The sequence below is a fragment of the Cebus imitator genome, unplaced genomic scaffold, assembly GCF_001604975.1.
Source record: "Cebus imitator isolate Cc_AM_T3 unplaced genomic scaffold, Cebus_imitator-1.0 Scaffold88, whole genome shotgun sequence".
NCBI lineage: Eukaryota > Metazoa > Chordata > Mammalia > Primates > Cebidae > Cebus > Cebus imitator.
Window position 1 is genome coordinate 6,477,104 of NW_016107403.1, and position 14,281 is coordinate 6,491,384.

General features: G+C 34.5%; 1 protein-coding gene across 2 annotated transcripts in view; it reads right to left on the bottom strand.

The window, feature by feature from the left end:
* PRKD3 (protein kinase D3) overlaps positions 1-14,281 on the bottom strand; it is a 71,612-nt gene that overhangs the window by 9,096 nt on the left and 48,235 nt on the right. For both annotated transcript variants that reach the window (XM_017534899.2, XM_037740755.1), the window contains exons 9-14: positions 13,903-14,026; positions 11,798-11,875; positions 10,489-10,765; positions 8,211-8,263; positions 5,800-5,872; positions 4,494-4,600 (exon numbers count right to left, since the gene is read on the bottom strand). In XM_017534899.2, the coding sequence (XP_017390388.1) occupies positions 4,494-4,600; positions 5,800-5,872; positions 8,211-8,263; positions 10,489-10,765; positions 11,798-11,875; positions 13,903-14,026 (712 nt within the window). The remainder of the gene's footprint in view (positions 1-4,493; positions 4,601-5,799; positions 5,873-8,210; positions 8,264-10,488; positions 10,766-11,797; positions 11,876-13,902; positions 14,027-14,281) is intronic.

The window sequence follows — 14,281 nt, forward strand, 5'->3', positions numbered from 1 at the left end:
TCTTCTCCCTTAATAAATTCCTCTATGGGTTTAAATTTTCTATTTCTTCTGGAGTATGTTTTAGTAAATTATACTTTCATAGAGAATTTTCTCCAGGTTTCCTGATAAAGATGAGCAAAGTATCATAAGATTCTTTTCCCCACTCCCTGTATTTGTGGTTCTTTCCCTAAGATCATTTTGTATTTTCTTCTTTGCTTAGGTTGGCCATTTTATTTTTACATACCTCCTCCCTTCCCTCACACAGCGAACCAGCTTTTGGCTTTATTATTTCTTTTCTGCATTTATTAATTTTCATTTTTGATCTCTGTTAATCCTTTCTGCTTTCCTTAGGTTTATTTTATTGTTCATTCTTCAACTCCTTGAGTTGAATTCTTAATTCATTTATTTTCATTCTTTCTTAATATTTGAGGTCATAAAGCTTTTTCTGAAAGACAGTACAAAGGTTCTGATATATATGGTATTTTCATAGTTTTCTAAATATTCTGAAATTTTGATTTTGCTCTGATTCAAAATTAATATTTTAAAGTTTCATGTTGTAGAAGCTTTTTGTTTTCTGATTTTTAATGCATTAAGATAAAAGAATACTGCTTATACTACTGCTTTTTTGAATTAATGAGGCATTCTTTGTTTTTAGGGTACAGAGTTGAGTATAATCTGATTAGATCTACCTTACTCGGTTTAGACATTGTATGTTCTTAATTATTTTTGTCTACTCCATCTCTCATGGACTACTGATGTGCTTGTCTGTTTCTCCTTGCTTTTAGTTTTTCTAATAAATGTTTATGCTGTTACTTGGTGTAGTGTGACTTGTACTCTTCCACTGTTAAAAGTGGCCTTTCATTTCATTTAATGTGTTTTCCCTTGAGTTAAATCTTATCAGATCATGACCCTCAATTGGCTTTTTGTTTGGAGAAGGGACCTTTGGAGGATATCGGGGCTATAGATTTCATAAAGAACCAGCAAAAACAGTTCTTACTGTAGTGCTTCTTCCTGAGTGCACCTCTGCTTCATCTTCCCTATTGCTGGAAACCTTCTGCATTATTTTACAGGTCTGAATTCCCTTCTATTTTGTTAAAGTATGCTCACTTCTGTTAATTTTTTTTTTTTTTTTGGTAGCTTTCGGGTTATTTCCAAGATGAGAAGGGGAAAATGCTGAGAACTTATACCACAATGTTCAAACCAGAAATTTCCCTTTTGGTTTCTGATAACTTTTTCCAATGGCATAGGTACCTAGAAGAACACACCTTTTCTCCCATTACTCTACTGCCCTCTTCAGGCAACAGCAAAAGAAACATTTTACATTACCATATAATCTAGGAAACAAAAGAACCTCCCTTCCCCAATTTATTTCCTGCTCTACAGCATCCTCCCTAGATGTGGCCATGTTGACAGTTTATGTAGGTATGGCTTTTTCTGTATATTAATTGTATATAGACATATGTAATGTACACATTACTTTAAAAAGTAAACACAAATGGAGTTATTCCAAACTTTTTTCCACTCTAACAATGTGTTGTGATTTCCCACATAATACATTTATTTATTCAATATTAAATAAGAATTTGTCATGTACCCAGTACTATGAAGGTATTCTGAATTCATCATTAAACAAAACTCATAAAGATCCCTTGTCTCATGGAGCTTATAAATTATAGCAAGGTGAGACAGACAATGGGAAATAAACTAGTCAATTACCATGTATGAAGGCGATAAGTGCCATGGAGAAAAGAAAAAGAGTTAAGGTAGGCGAGTCAAGGGGTGGGAGAGTAGGTTTAATGCTGAATAGAATGTGGAGGCTTCATTGAGGAAATGGTATTTGGGCAAAATCTTGAAGGAGACAAGGGAGTATGTCATGGAGATATTTGAGGGAGAAAACATTCCAGGCAGAGGAAACAGCTAATGCAAAGCCTTTTGAGACAAAAGCATGTCTGGCATGTTTGAGAAATAGCAAGAAGGTCAACATGGCAATTAAAAAAAAAAGACTCAAATTTGTTGTGTGTATTGTTTGCAGTGGAATCTTTTTCAAGTGATTTTGACTCATTTTCATAAAGAATAATCATAGGTATCTAAAAGTGGGATTGCTCATTTTTGTTAAACAGAAATACAAAGCCTGTCACCAAGAGCTCAAAAGAGGTTGGATGCTCCTGGATAAACTGTAAGGTCACCTCTAAATCAATGATCCTGTGATTTTTTTCTCCTTGACACTGGAAAGGCCAAAGCTGTAGTCTTAATAATAATATGCTCAATCCCTTTACCCTGTCCTTTCTCTAAATATGGGGGCATGGGAAAGAAAAGCTATGGATGCCACTAGGGATGCAGGTAAAGCTATCAACACCAGGAAGAACTACAGGAGTTCAGACAGCCTTTCAGACCTGTGTGATGAGGGAGGACTACAGACAAGAATGACATGGGGCAAAGATGGAAAAGGAAAGATGATACAGTTGGATGGGGAAGAGGAGAGGCAAAAGGTGGTGTGAGTGCATGTAACACTGTAGTAGGTTACTTTCAACCCATGTGAAAAAGTTTAGCTGTTGTGATGCTCATATAACTAAATCTTATGAAACTAATTTCAGTAAATGAAGTATGATTTTAAAAAAGTTCCTTTTAAAAAGTGTATTTCCTACATGAATTCAGATTGTACTAATAGGATAATATTCTAGAATATCAATATTCTATGCAAATAATATTCATATACAAAGTTAGCTACAGTTCATCTTTATCTCACACACACACACACACACACACACACACACAGTGGGTCGGTCCAATGATGTAAAGTAGAGACAGACGTACACTCAAACTCTGCCTTCCTGCTGGGTGATGTTGACAAAAAGTACTTAAGTATAAATGCCGACACAAAGAAAGCCTAATATAAAAGTATAAATAACTTACATAAACAATTTGAAGAGAATCTATAACAAAGACAGTCTTGTATTAAATTTAGTATGAAATAGCATACTTAGGGATATCCTACAATCTATTCCCAGTTTGGACAATATTGATAAAAATAACCAAAATGATATAATAATGAAGTTTTTCACACTGTGCATTAGCTGGTTATTCCTAAATTTAGTTATTATGATTCAAAGCTGATAACAGAGGAAAAAAGCTTCAGTGCTTATTTAGAGCTGTGTTTGTGATCAAGGAGAAATCAATCCATAGAAATATATCCTTAATTTTTATTGTTTTGCACACTAATTGGACAATGAAGATTCCAAAATCAGATATGCAAAAATACCTGACAACATATTCATACTCTTCATATTCAACACAGTATGAATACTATTAATATTCTGTTTAAAGGTAGCTTTATAGGAGGAGACAGCCTTGATGTGACTGCAAGTACCTAACTGACCACAAGCTTTTTGATTATCATGCCTCTGAAAAAGTGAGGCAAATATTACTACTAGTAACCAGTAACATAATAAATGTAAAACAAATCATTTACGTTTCTTACCTTCTTCAAGGAAACTCAAGTTCAGAAGGAGGCTGTGTCTTCCTGAATTTCACCCAAAGCAAATGGGGCTCTGACAGCATTAACCATTTTTTTTTTTTTCTGGAGACAGAGTTTCATTCTTGTTGCCCAGGATGGAGTGCAATGGCACGATCTCGGCTCACTGCAACCTCCACCTCTCAGGTACAAGCGATTCTCCTGTCTCAGCCTCCCAAGTAGCTCAGATTACAAGCATGCGCCACCATGCCCAGCTAATTTTTTTGTATTTAGTAAAGATGGGGTTTCACCATGTTGGTCAGGCTGGTCTCGAACTCCTGACCCCAGGTGATCCACCTTCCTCGGCCTCCCAAAGTGCTGGGATTACAGGCATGTGCAACTGTGCCCAGCCAACATTAACTATTCTAGGACCATGATTTATTTAATAATGCAAAAGCTATACAACAAACAGATATTTGCATATTATAAATTATTTATATAATATTCAGAAAATGATCCAAGGATCAAGTTAAATTTTAGTCTTCTAGAAGAACCCCCCAAAGGGGTAAAAATGCTAGATAAAAAAACACATAGCAATTTATGGAATTGAAATAATTGCCAATGTATCTTTAAAATACACCCCAACTGACTAAGCCATTATAAAATCAAATAGTTTTTAATTAATGAAATAAATGCTGTTAAAAGGTACATAATTTTTAAGCAATCTTTATTTGCACAGTAATTGCTATGATAATCAAGCATGTCTCCCATGAAAACTGGATGGGTTTAACAATGACTTCTTAACAAAATGTGGCAAAGTATTCAAAGTATTTTGAGCTCCTGGAATGATGAATTAAGAATGAAATTTTACTTTTTTAAAAAAGATTTTACTCACAAAAATGTGTTCTACAACTACTACCATAAAGCAAGATATTGGCAGTCCCTATAATACCTATATTACCATAATCTAATTTTGCCTTCTTAAAAAAAAAAGAGAGAAGCAGTTAATTCAGATTCTTACCAACCTCTTTAATAAACCTTTTTTTCTTTTTTTTTTTTTTACCTGTAAAATAGCCACTTCATTACGGAGTTGACTTTCTTGTTTTGTGGGGAATCTCATCTTATCAATTACTTTAATAGCCACATCCCTCCCAGTCTTTCTATGTTTTCCTATTAAGAAAAAAAGAATAGGAAAGAATGAAGCAAACTGACTGCTTTATTAGGGAGTTGTCCACAGACTGAAATTCGTATGTATTTACTCTTGAATTTTCTTTTTGACTCATTTTTGTTCTTTCTCAATACTCCACTCACCTTTAAGAAAAAATTGTTTTCCCTTCCATACATAATATTTGCCCCTAATAAGGTCAGTTGCATTATCTAAGCAGGAGAAAACTGAACGAACTTGTTGCTGAAAAGTAATCTACTTTGTTAAATAAATGGTAGTTAAGTACCCAGACCTAGTCCTTCAGAGACTCTGTCAAGATGCAAATATTGTACGAATGAATCAATTTTATTCTAGATCCAATGATTCAGCACAGAGTGATTTAACCACGTACTCATAAACTCTGGGTGTCTCTATGTTCTAGAATCTAGATATAAAAATTTATAAGGTAGAAGTCTATTATAATAAATAGCCATTCCCCTATTTATTAATTCAAATTAACTAGTTATACCTATTCTGTAAGATTCACTCCAAGAGTTGTATGAAAAGAAGGCAAGATGGGAAGCAGAACAGCCAACTAGGAAACTACTGTACCAAGCCTTAGCAAGGGATAACAAGAGTTTAACATTTCTTTTGTACCTTAATAAATTTACATATATTAGGTTTAATTAATATTTAAGCCCCATAAGCTACATAGGTCAGGTTTTATGAGCTCCATTAAACAGCTGAAGATTTTAAGGCATAGTAAGGTTAAATGATTTCATCAATATCCTAAATCATAGAGTTGGATTACAGGTTCAGGTTTTCAGATTTGATAGAACAGTCATGCCAAGAGTAGACAAATGGTGCCATTTGTGTTGGAAAACTAGTAGGGAATATACTTCAATGAATAAGCCCACCTGGGCCAACATAACTTCAAACCATCTCCCCGCTGCCTCTGACAAACATCTGTATGTGTGAGCTACAAGAAGAGATAAAAACTATTGTAAAATTTTCTGATTCTTTGTTACTTTTTAAAGTTTGCAATGAAATTAAGGAATGAGTACTCAAATTACAGTGAGAAGGATTTAGCTGAAAGATACAAGTCAGGCTTTGAAAAAAAGGCCACTGGACAAAACTGTGAGATGACAAAATAGCTGGCAGATGTTTTAAATCTTCCAGTTTTTAAAATAATATGTACAATATGCAAACGGCTATAGTTGCTTACCTCCATAAACAATGCCAAACTGGCCTGAACCAAGCACCTCATCTGCAAAGATCTGGTAAACAGTACTGATATCCTGGTAGGATAAAGTCAGCAGTTAGTATTATTTATTTCTATAAAACAATGTCAGCATCGCTTTCTTCAAATACTTAAATACATTATTGTTTATGTTGGAAGCAATTAATTTTCAATAAGTGCAAACTATTTTATGAAAACATATGCTTTCTATGTTCTATAAGGGGTTAAGCCCAAATTTTATACTATGGCTATTAATGTGCAAGTATAATGTATAAGACTTTTAGGACAAAAAATGCTTTGAATTTAAAAAATCTTCTATTTATTAAGTAGTGATTTATAAAAGTAAATTTACCTAAAAAAAATTAGAAATGAAGTTTTGCCTATTTTACCTTTAAAAAGATTTGCTCTTTTCATATTTGAAAGAAAAATTCAAAAGTTCATATGACTGGGATTAGCCTGACTTTGAGAGACTGATGAATACATCAGAGAGAAAGTCTGTAACTCAAATCTACTCCGTCTTTCCTCACTGCTCTTCCCCCTCTTCCATTTTTTTCTTTTTTGTAGTATTTGTTGCTGTCAGAACTAACAGAGCTAATATACCAATATGGGATGTTTAGTGTCAAAATTGCATTACAGTTGTGACTGATGAAAGAAAAAGTGGAACTTTGCTTAGCAGACCCACACTTATAATAAGACAAAGCCTCAGCCCTGCAACAAAAGCCAGTGAATACGCATGTATATGTGTTAAGTTATAATTAAAATTTTACGGTTTGTAAGAACCATTTTTATAAGCCTCTCAACTTTAATAAGCTTTTTGTTTAACCAATCAAACTTTGGTTCTAATTAGATTAGGAGGCATCCAATGTATATATAATAACTATTAGGAAAGTGTTTTTATGTATGTATGTGTATTTATATATATTTTAAACAAAAGCCAATTCTGAATCCTTTTCCCCCTAAGACATGGATGGATATATCGTCAGTTCCCATGGAATCATTCAAAATTTGTGCTCTTCTGTTTTTTGATTATGGTATCTATTCCACCGCCCACCAGGACAAGAGATTCACAGATTATATCTCTGAAATTGTCTATCTCCAATAATACTACTAGAGTCCAATCTTCATTGCAATCTTAGAAATCTTAAACATTTATATGTTAGAGAACTATAACAGCTGAGCGTCCCAAGTAGAAAAGAAAGATTTTAATCTGAGAAACTATATATAATAATTAAAAATTTTCTGACTTCCTTTTCTAGCCTGTTTTCCTTCTAGTCCAGGGGTTGGCAAACTCTGGCTTGTGGGCAAAATACAGCCTGCTGCCTCTTTTTGTATGGTCCCTGATCTAAAAATGGTCTTTAAATGACTGGACAAATAAAAATAATATTCTATGGCATGTAAATATTAAATGGAATTTAAATTTCAGGGTCCATAAAGTTTTGTTGGAACATAGTCATGCCCATTCACTTATATACTGCCTATGGCTGCTTTCTTGCCACAACCACAGAGTTGTATAGTTGTATATGGTCTACAACAGGGTCCCCAAGCCCCAGGCCATGGACTGTTAACGGTTTGTGGCCAGTTAGGAACCGGGCTGTACAGCGGGAGGTGAGCAGCAGGAGAGCAGGCATTACCGCCCGAGCTCTGTCTCCTGCCGTATCAGCAGAGGCGTTAGATTCTCAGAGGAGCACAAACCCTACTGTGAACTGTGCATTCCTGAAGAAAATCTAATGATTTGATGTGGAACAGTTTCATTCTGAAACCATCTCCCAATCCCCCACCTCCGTGGAAAAAATTGTCTTCCACAAAACCAGTCCCTGGTGCCAAAAAGGTTGGGGACCTCTGATCTGCAAAGCCTAAGGTATTTGCAAAAAGCTTATGGAAAAAGTTGCTGACCTGTTATAAAACCCTAAACATACCTATATACACTGGCCAAATGTAATTTATTCACCATTCCTTACAAGTCCATTTCCTGCTTCCCTATTTGTTCATCCTGGTGCTCCATGTATTTACATGAAAGGTCATTCCCTGACCGTCATCCCCTCAGCACTTCCAAAAATCCATTCCATCATTTCAGGCACAGCTCAAACTGCACTTCCTTCAGGACGCTTCCCCTGCTGACAGCACAAGAAGTAATGGTTGCCTTCTCTTTGAGCCAGACTTACTGCTTTGTAATCTTCTAATGTCACTTTTTCTAGTGAAAAAGTTAGCTTTATTATTTTTTTAATGTAAAAAAATCTGCCTCAGTTTCCTCTATAAAGTAGAACTCCTTAGGGAAGTTATCAACTACAAAGTCTAGTCTCATACTTTGGGTGATGAACCAATTTCTCTAATAAAGATTTTCGCCTTTTCTTTATTTTAATTACCCAGTATACACATTAGCTATAACGATTACTTACCACATTCTCCTGGATCTGACAATTAGATACAGAGATACTCGTAGACAAATCTTCTGTAAAATATAAAAAAGATTTGAGAAAAGGATAAAATTTAGTATATGACAATAATATTAATCTTTACTGACATGTCAATGCTTATGGTATATCAAACTTAAAAAACAGGTTAGCACACAGTTAATACAATTATGTACATGAAAAAAATCAACACATACAACCCATCAACAGGAAACTAGTTAAATAAAATATGATACATCCATACAAAAGAATACTATCTAAACATTTAATTGATGATGTAGGACTGTAAATAATCAGAAAGTCAGAAAGCTAGTCATGATATTACCGAGTTAAAAAGGGAAGTTGCACTGTAATCCCAGTGTTGGGAGGCTAAGGCAGAGGGTCACTTGAGCCCAGGAGTTTGAGACCACCTGGGCTACATGACACCCTGTCTCTACAAAAAATTTAAAAATTAGCCAGACATAGTGATGTGCACCTGTACTCCTAGCTACTCAGGAGGCTGAGCCAGAAGGATCCCTGAGCCCTGGAGTTTGAGGTTGCAGCGAGCTCTGATTTGTACACTGCACTCTCACCTGGGTGACACAGCAAGACCCAGTCTCTTGGGGAAAAAAAAAACAGGGTCAAGGGAATTGCAGGGTAGCAGTACTTAAATTAAAAACAAAAATAAATCTATGATTACTTCTGGTGAGTGGAAGAGGTGGGGATGGGCAACAAAGAGTTTTTATGCAGTTCTAAATTGCTTGCCTTTTTATAATTTTATAATGTTGCTTTTTTGGTTAATACATTTATCACCTGAAATAAATCACCTCATTTATCTTTTAAAAAGTGTGTGTTAAGTGCCTGTATTGTTTTCTAAGGAAACAGTCCTAGCTTTAATTAGAATGACACAGAGTTCCATCTAAAAACCTCCAAAACTTAAGAACCACTATGAAACACCCACCTACCTACACCCATCCCAACGCAACATCAGTACTGAACACCAAACATGTACACAGTCACAATCCTCAGTACACTCGTCTCAACTACATGTTACCCCTCCGCTGCTCCCATTGAGCTCTGCCTATTGTATTCCTACCTGAGGTCCAAATCAGGTTCTTCTACTATGAAGTCTTGTTTACTCTTCCTGTCTGTCTATGAGTTTTTAAAGTAATGTATTCCTCACTTTTGCACTCTACTGCTTTATGGCACCATCTAACACCTTTATATATCATCCTGTCTCTCCTTAAAGAGCTTTTGTGATTTCTCTATGTATTGTGTATTTTAGCTCAGGACCTACGTAACAGTTGTACAAAATATAGCTAAACTAAAATAAATTATATTTGGAAAGTTGTTGATACTTACTTGAGTATATTTCTCATATGAATGAGTTATGTGTCCCCATAAGCAACACAATGTAAATGGGGGAGAAGTGGCATTATAAGGACATTTTAATTGTTAACTGTTTACTTTTGAAACATTATCCAATTTAGATTTAATTATATAAATTTTGTTGGTGCAAAACATGTTTCAATGATTTTTAAATATTTCTGTATGTTTTAATACAGTTATTTCTAACTTAACAGATTTCATGAGTGTGATGTGAACCGTAACACTTTACTGCTTGTTTCTATCCCACTATGAAGCAAAATATTAATACTAGCAGTACACATAATCCAATGAGACTTTATGGATGCCAAGCACTGTTCTGTATCTTACAGGTTCTCTTTCATTTAATACTGACAACCCTATGAAGTACTTGCCTAAGATCATATAACAGATGGTATAGCCAGGATTTTCATGTAGGAAAACTTACTCTGGAGCCTAGCACTGGGCATTGTATGTATGTATATATACTATAACCAATATAATTTTTTTTTTCTTTTTTGAGATGGAATCTCTCTCTGTCCCCCAGGCTGGAGTGCTACAACCTCTGCCTCCTGGGTTCAAGCGATTCTTCTGCCTCAGCCTCCCAAGTAGCCACCATGTCTACAGGCGTGCACTACCATGTCTGGCTAATTTCTGTATTTTTAAGTAGAGACAGGGTTTCACCATATTGGCCAGGCTGGTCTCGACTTCCTGACCTTGTAGTCTGCCCGCCTCAGTCTCCCAAAGTGCTGGAATTACAGGCACGCCTGGCCAACCAATATAATTTTATAAAATAATTAACTAATGGTATTGGTTACTAAAGACAAAGCTTAAGATGAACAAAGGAACAAAACCATACCCACAAAATGCTTAAGAGAACTAAAGAGGAGAAAAAGCCATCAAGAAGTTTATTGCTTACTGTGATCTTTCCCTTGCCCTGGAGAAGTGCAAACACTTGCTTGAGGAGTAACAGGCATGAGGGCTTGGCGAATTGCTTTTTCCCAGCTCTGTGCTACATCAAGTCCAACTCCAGTGGCGGCAAGAACAGGATTATGAGAGCTATCCCCATTGTTCTCACCAACGAAGTATACCATAGTATCAGTGATGATTTCAAAACAGTGTGGATTGCTGCCTTGTGAAATGTTTGTGAAATCTCGTGGTGAAGATATGCGAAGAATTTCTGAAAGTGGAATTTCCTGAAGTAAAAAATTAAGCATTGGAAAACATGAATACATCTTTGTTTTTATTTTTAAATACACTAAAGAACCAAAGATATGCATTTCAACAAATGCCATTAAGGACACAAGTATGTGGCACATAACACACAGTCGAGTCTTATGACATGGCCTGTCTTGAATGAACTGCAACGCCCAGCAATGCCATGGGCAGGGCATGGACTATGATAACTAGGCCAGTAGCAGATCATTAGGATGCAAGGAAGGAGAAGATTTAGGAGGGTAATCTGCCACTGTATCCAACACTTATAACTTCCAACCATCATTAATTCAACTTCACAGTAGTCTACAAGATACAGCCCAAAGCAAGTAAGAAGCAGAAATAATAACAGAGAAAGCAGAATCTTGGTCAGTTGTTTAAGCTACTCCATTCTGGTTCTGTCCATTGGAATTAACTGTAACAATCATTATGTTTTTAGTCCACTTCCTAAGGCAAAAAAACTTACTTAAAAAAAAAAAAAAAAACACCTGCTCAAAGCAAGCCATTAGTTCCCATTCTCTCTTACTGACCTAACTGCTTCGTTATAATCTTGCTTGCTATCAGTTTGTGATGTGGCAAAACATGGAGTCAGGCTAAGCAAAGACGACTGTAAAAAGGAGATTAAGAGTCAAAACAAGCAATTGGGAATTGGAACCCAAGGCAAGGTAGAAGGTGGGAGAAATACTAAACACTTCACTGACCTCTTCTGGACAGGCAATGGTGATGGGAATTTCTAAGCAGTCTAATCTAAATCATAGTATCCAGAAGGAAAGCAGCCGCAACCTGACAGGCAAGCCAGAAATAATGCACAACAACAAACAGTCTGGTAGCAGAGGTGCTGTGGGCAGTGAAATGGGATATAGGAAACAGTTGCTTCAACAAGGAACCTAATAGTGACTTCTATAAACCATACTAGCTAGTCATTATATATATCTTCAAATATGACAGTTAATGATTATCTGAAAAAAACCCACTATCTTAATGCTTATATTTTTAAAATGTAATATCCTTACCTTATAATACTTTGATCCAGATTCATTCTGAAATAATGTTAGACATTTGCTGTCAAGTCTCCAATAATGCCTCTTTCTCTATAAAGATGAGAAAACTGAGTTCAAAAATGGTTTCTCCAAAGTACTTGTACCTAAACTTTTCCTTTCACTTACATTCATAAATTTGTATTTGTGAATAAGTTTAAGATTCATAAGGTTCAAAATTCTCAAAATATTAAAAGGCAGTATGGTGAAAAGTATCACTCCCACCATCACTCATCCCTACTTTTCACCCTTACTCCAGGCAAAGAATGTTATTAAGTTTCTGGGAATCCTTTTAGAGAATTTTATACATGCACACATATACACACACATAAAAATATGTAATTTACTTATAGGCTAAATTTCTAGAAGTTGATTTGCTAAGCCAGTAGCAGATCATTAGGATGGGTCAACAGACATGTACACATGTAATTTTGCCTGATAGTGTTATATCATTCTACACAAGTCTTGATCCAATTTATAGTTTCATCAGCAACGTAAGAGAATGCCTATTTACTCACACTCTCACTAATGCAGTATGTTTTTAACTTTTTGATCTTTGCTATATTGAAAAAATAAAAACTGGCATTTCAGTGAAAGGTTAAAGTAACGTTTATTTTACTATAAATGAAATCAAGCTCTTATGTGTAAGAGTCTATTTCCTGAGAAACTCTCTGTTCATATTCTTTGTCCATTTTCCTATTGTGTTATGGTCTTTCTCTTATCAATTTGTTGGCATTCTTCACATCATATGGAATTAACCATTATTTAGTTATATTGAAAATATAACTGAAAATATTTTTCCCAGTTTCTCATTTGTCTTTGCTTTTGGATTTTGCCATGTATAATTTTTTTTAAGTGAGATTGAATTTATTGACCTTTTATTCTTTATTATTAAACATATAATTCTCACAAAGTTTCTTCTACTGTTTAATTTCTTTCATTCATATCTTTGATATATTTAGATTTATTATGTGTAAAGTATGGGGTATATATAAAACTTTATTTTTTTCAAAATGGCTACATGATTATCCCAACACCATTTGCTGAATTACCTATCTTTCCCTCTGTTAATCTGATGTAACAGCACCTTTGATACACCATTAAATTCCCAACTGTAGGAACATCACTTCAAGTTACATTTGCAAGGATATGAACTATAAATAAAAGAAAACACATACACACTGCAGTCTATACTGTTATCATCATATAAAACTTTAGGCCACCTAAATGTATTGGGTACTTCATTTTATTCTTAAAAGGTTTATTAGAAAGCTTGTTTCAATAATCTATTCAGCAAATTTAAAAAAACGGGTACTTCGTTTTATTCTTAAAAGGTTTATTAGAAAGCTTGTTTCAATAATCTATTCAGCAAATTTAAAAAATACAATAGTGGCTACTAACATTTATTGAGTGCCTTACTGTATGCCAAACACTGTTCCAAGATCTTCAACTGATTTGGATTTATTAGGTGGTTACAATTATTAAGCCAGTTTCAAACAAGGAAACTAAAGCATAAAGAAACTAAGTAACTTTCCCAAGTTCATACAGTGTTATAGCAAGTTACAGAGATTTAGGAAGTCTAGCTCCAAAGACTATGTTCTTAGCTATTACACTATGCTGATTCTTTAAATCTCTTTTCTTTCTACTAAAATTTCATCATTACTCATCTTTGCTGGATCTAAAAAGCAACCTGCATATTTACATTAAGTTAAAGTCTACAGAAAAACAAACACGCTTCCTTCCTATCTTTGGTAATAAGATGACATTTTAGATGAAGTGTTAGTTCCTTTTATTTTTATTTGTGGCTCCACTGTGTTTTGAGTTAATTATATTTTATTGTGGAACAATCCCAGATCCTTTTTGAGTACTGACTGCTCTACCAGTTTGTAAATACATTAAATATTCTGCCTTTTAAAAATTCCTTACAAATTTAACTATAATTCCAGTGCATCTTCTATAAACTGCTGCAGTGTATGTAATGTCTTAATATATATTTCATCATAATATTGATTTAAAAAATGTACAAAATAAAATTCATAACAAAGTCTTATTAACATATTGAAATGTATGTGATTACTGACCAGGTTATCCCTGCTGGTGTAATGGACCATCCACCCTTCCTTCACCATTGTGCTGCTCTTCCTCTTTGTGTGCTTGATGGATTGTACAACCCTCATTAGCGGAATATTATTGCTTGTTGATGGACTACAAAATATTTAAAATTTATAAATATATGTGTAGAGTTTTAAAAATCATATAAATATTGTAGAAACATGAAGGCTTTTTAAAGATAATTGAGCTAAATTTTTTCAAAATCTCTTAGTAAAATAAACAATGGCTTAAGAAGAAAAATTAATCCTGTATGAGGATACATAATTGATTCTGTTTTAAGATAATACCGTAAATCCTCTTTACTTGTCATGAATGTTTTCTGAAGGGTAACACAAAAAAATTAAAAAC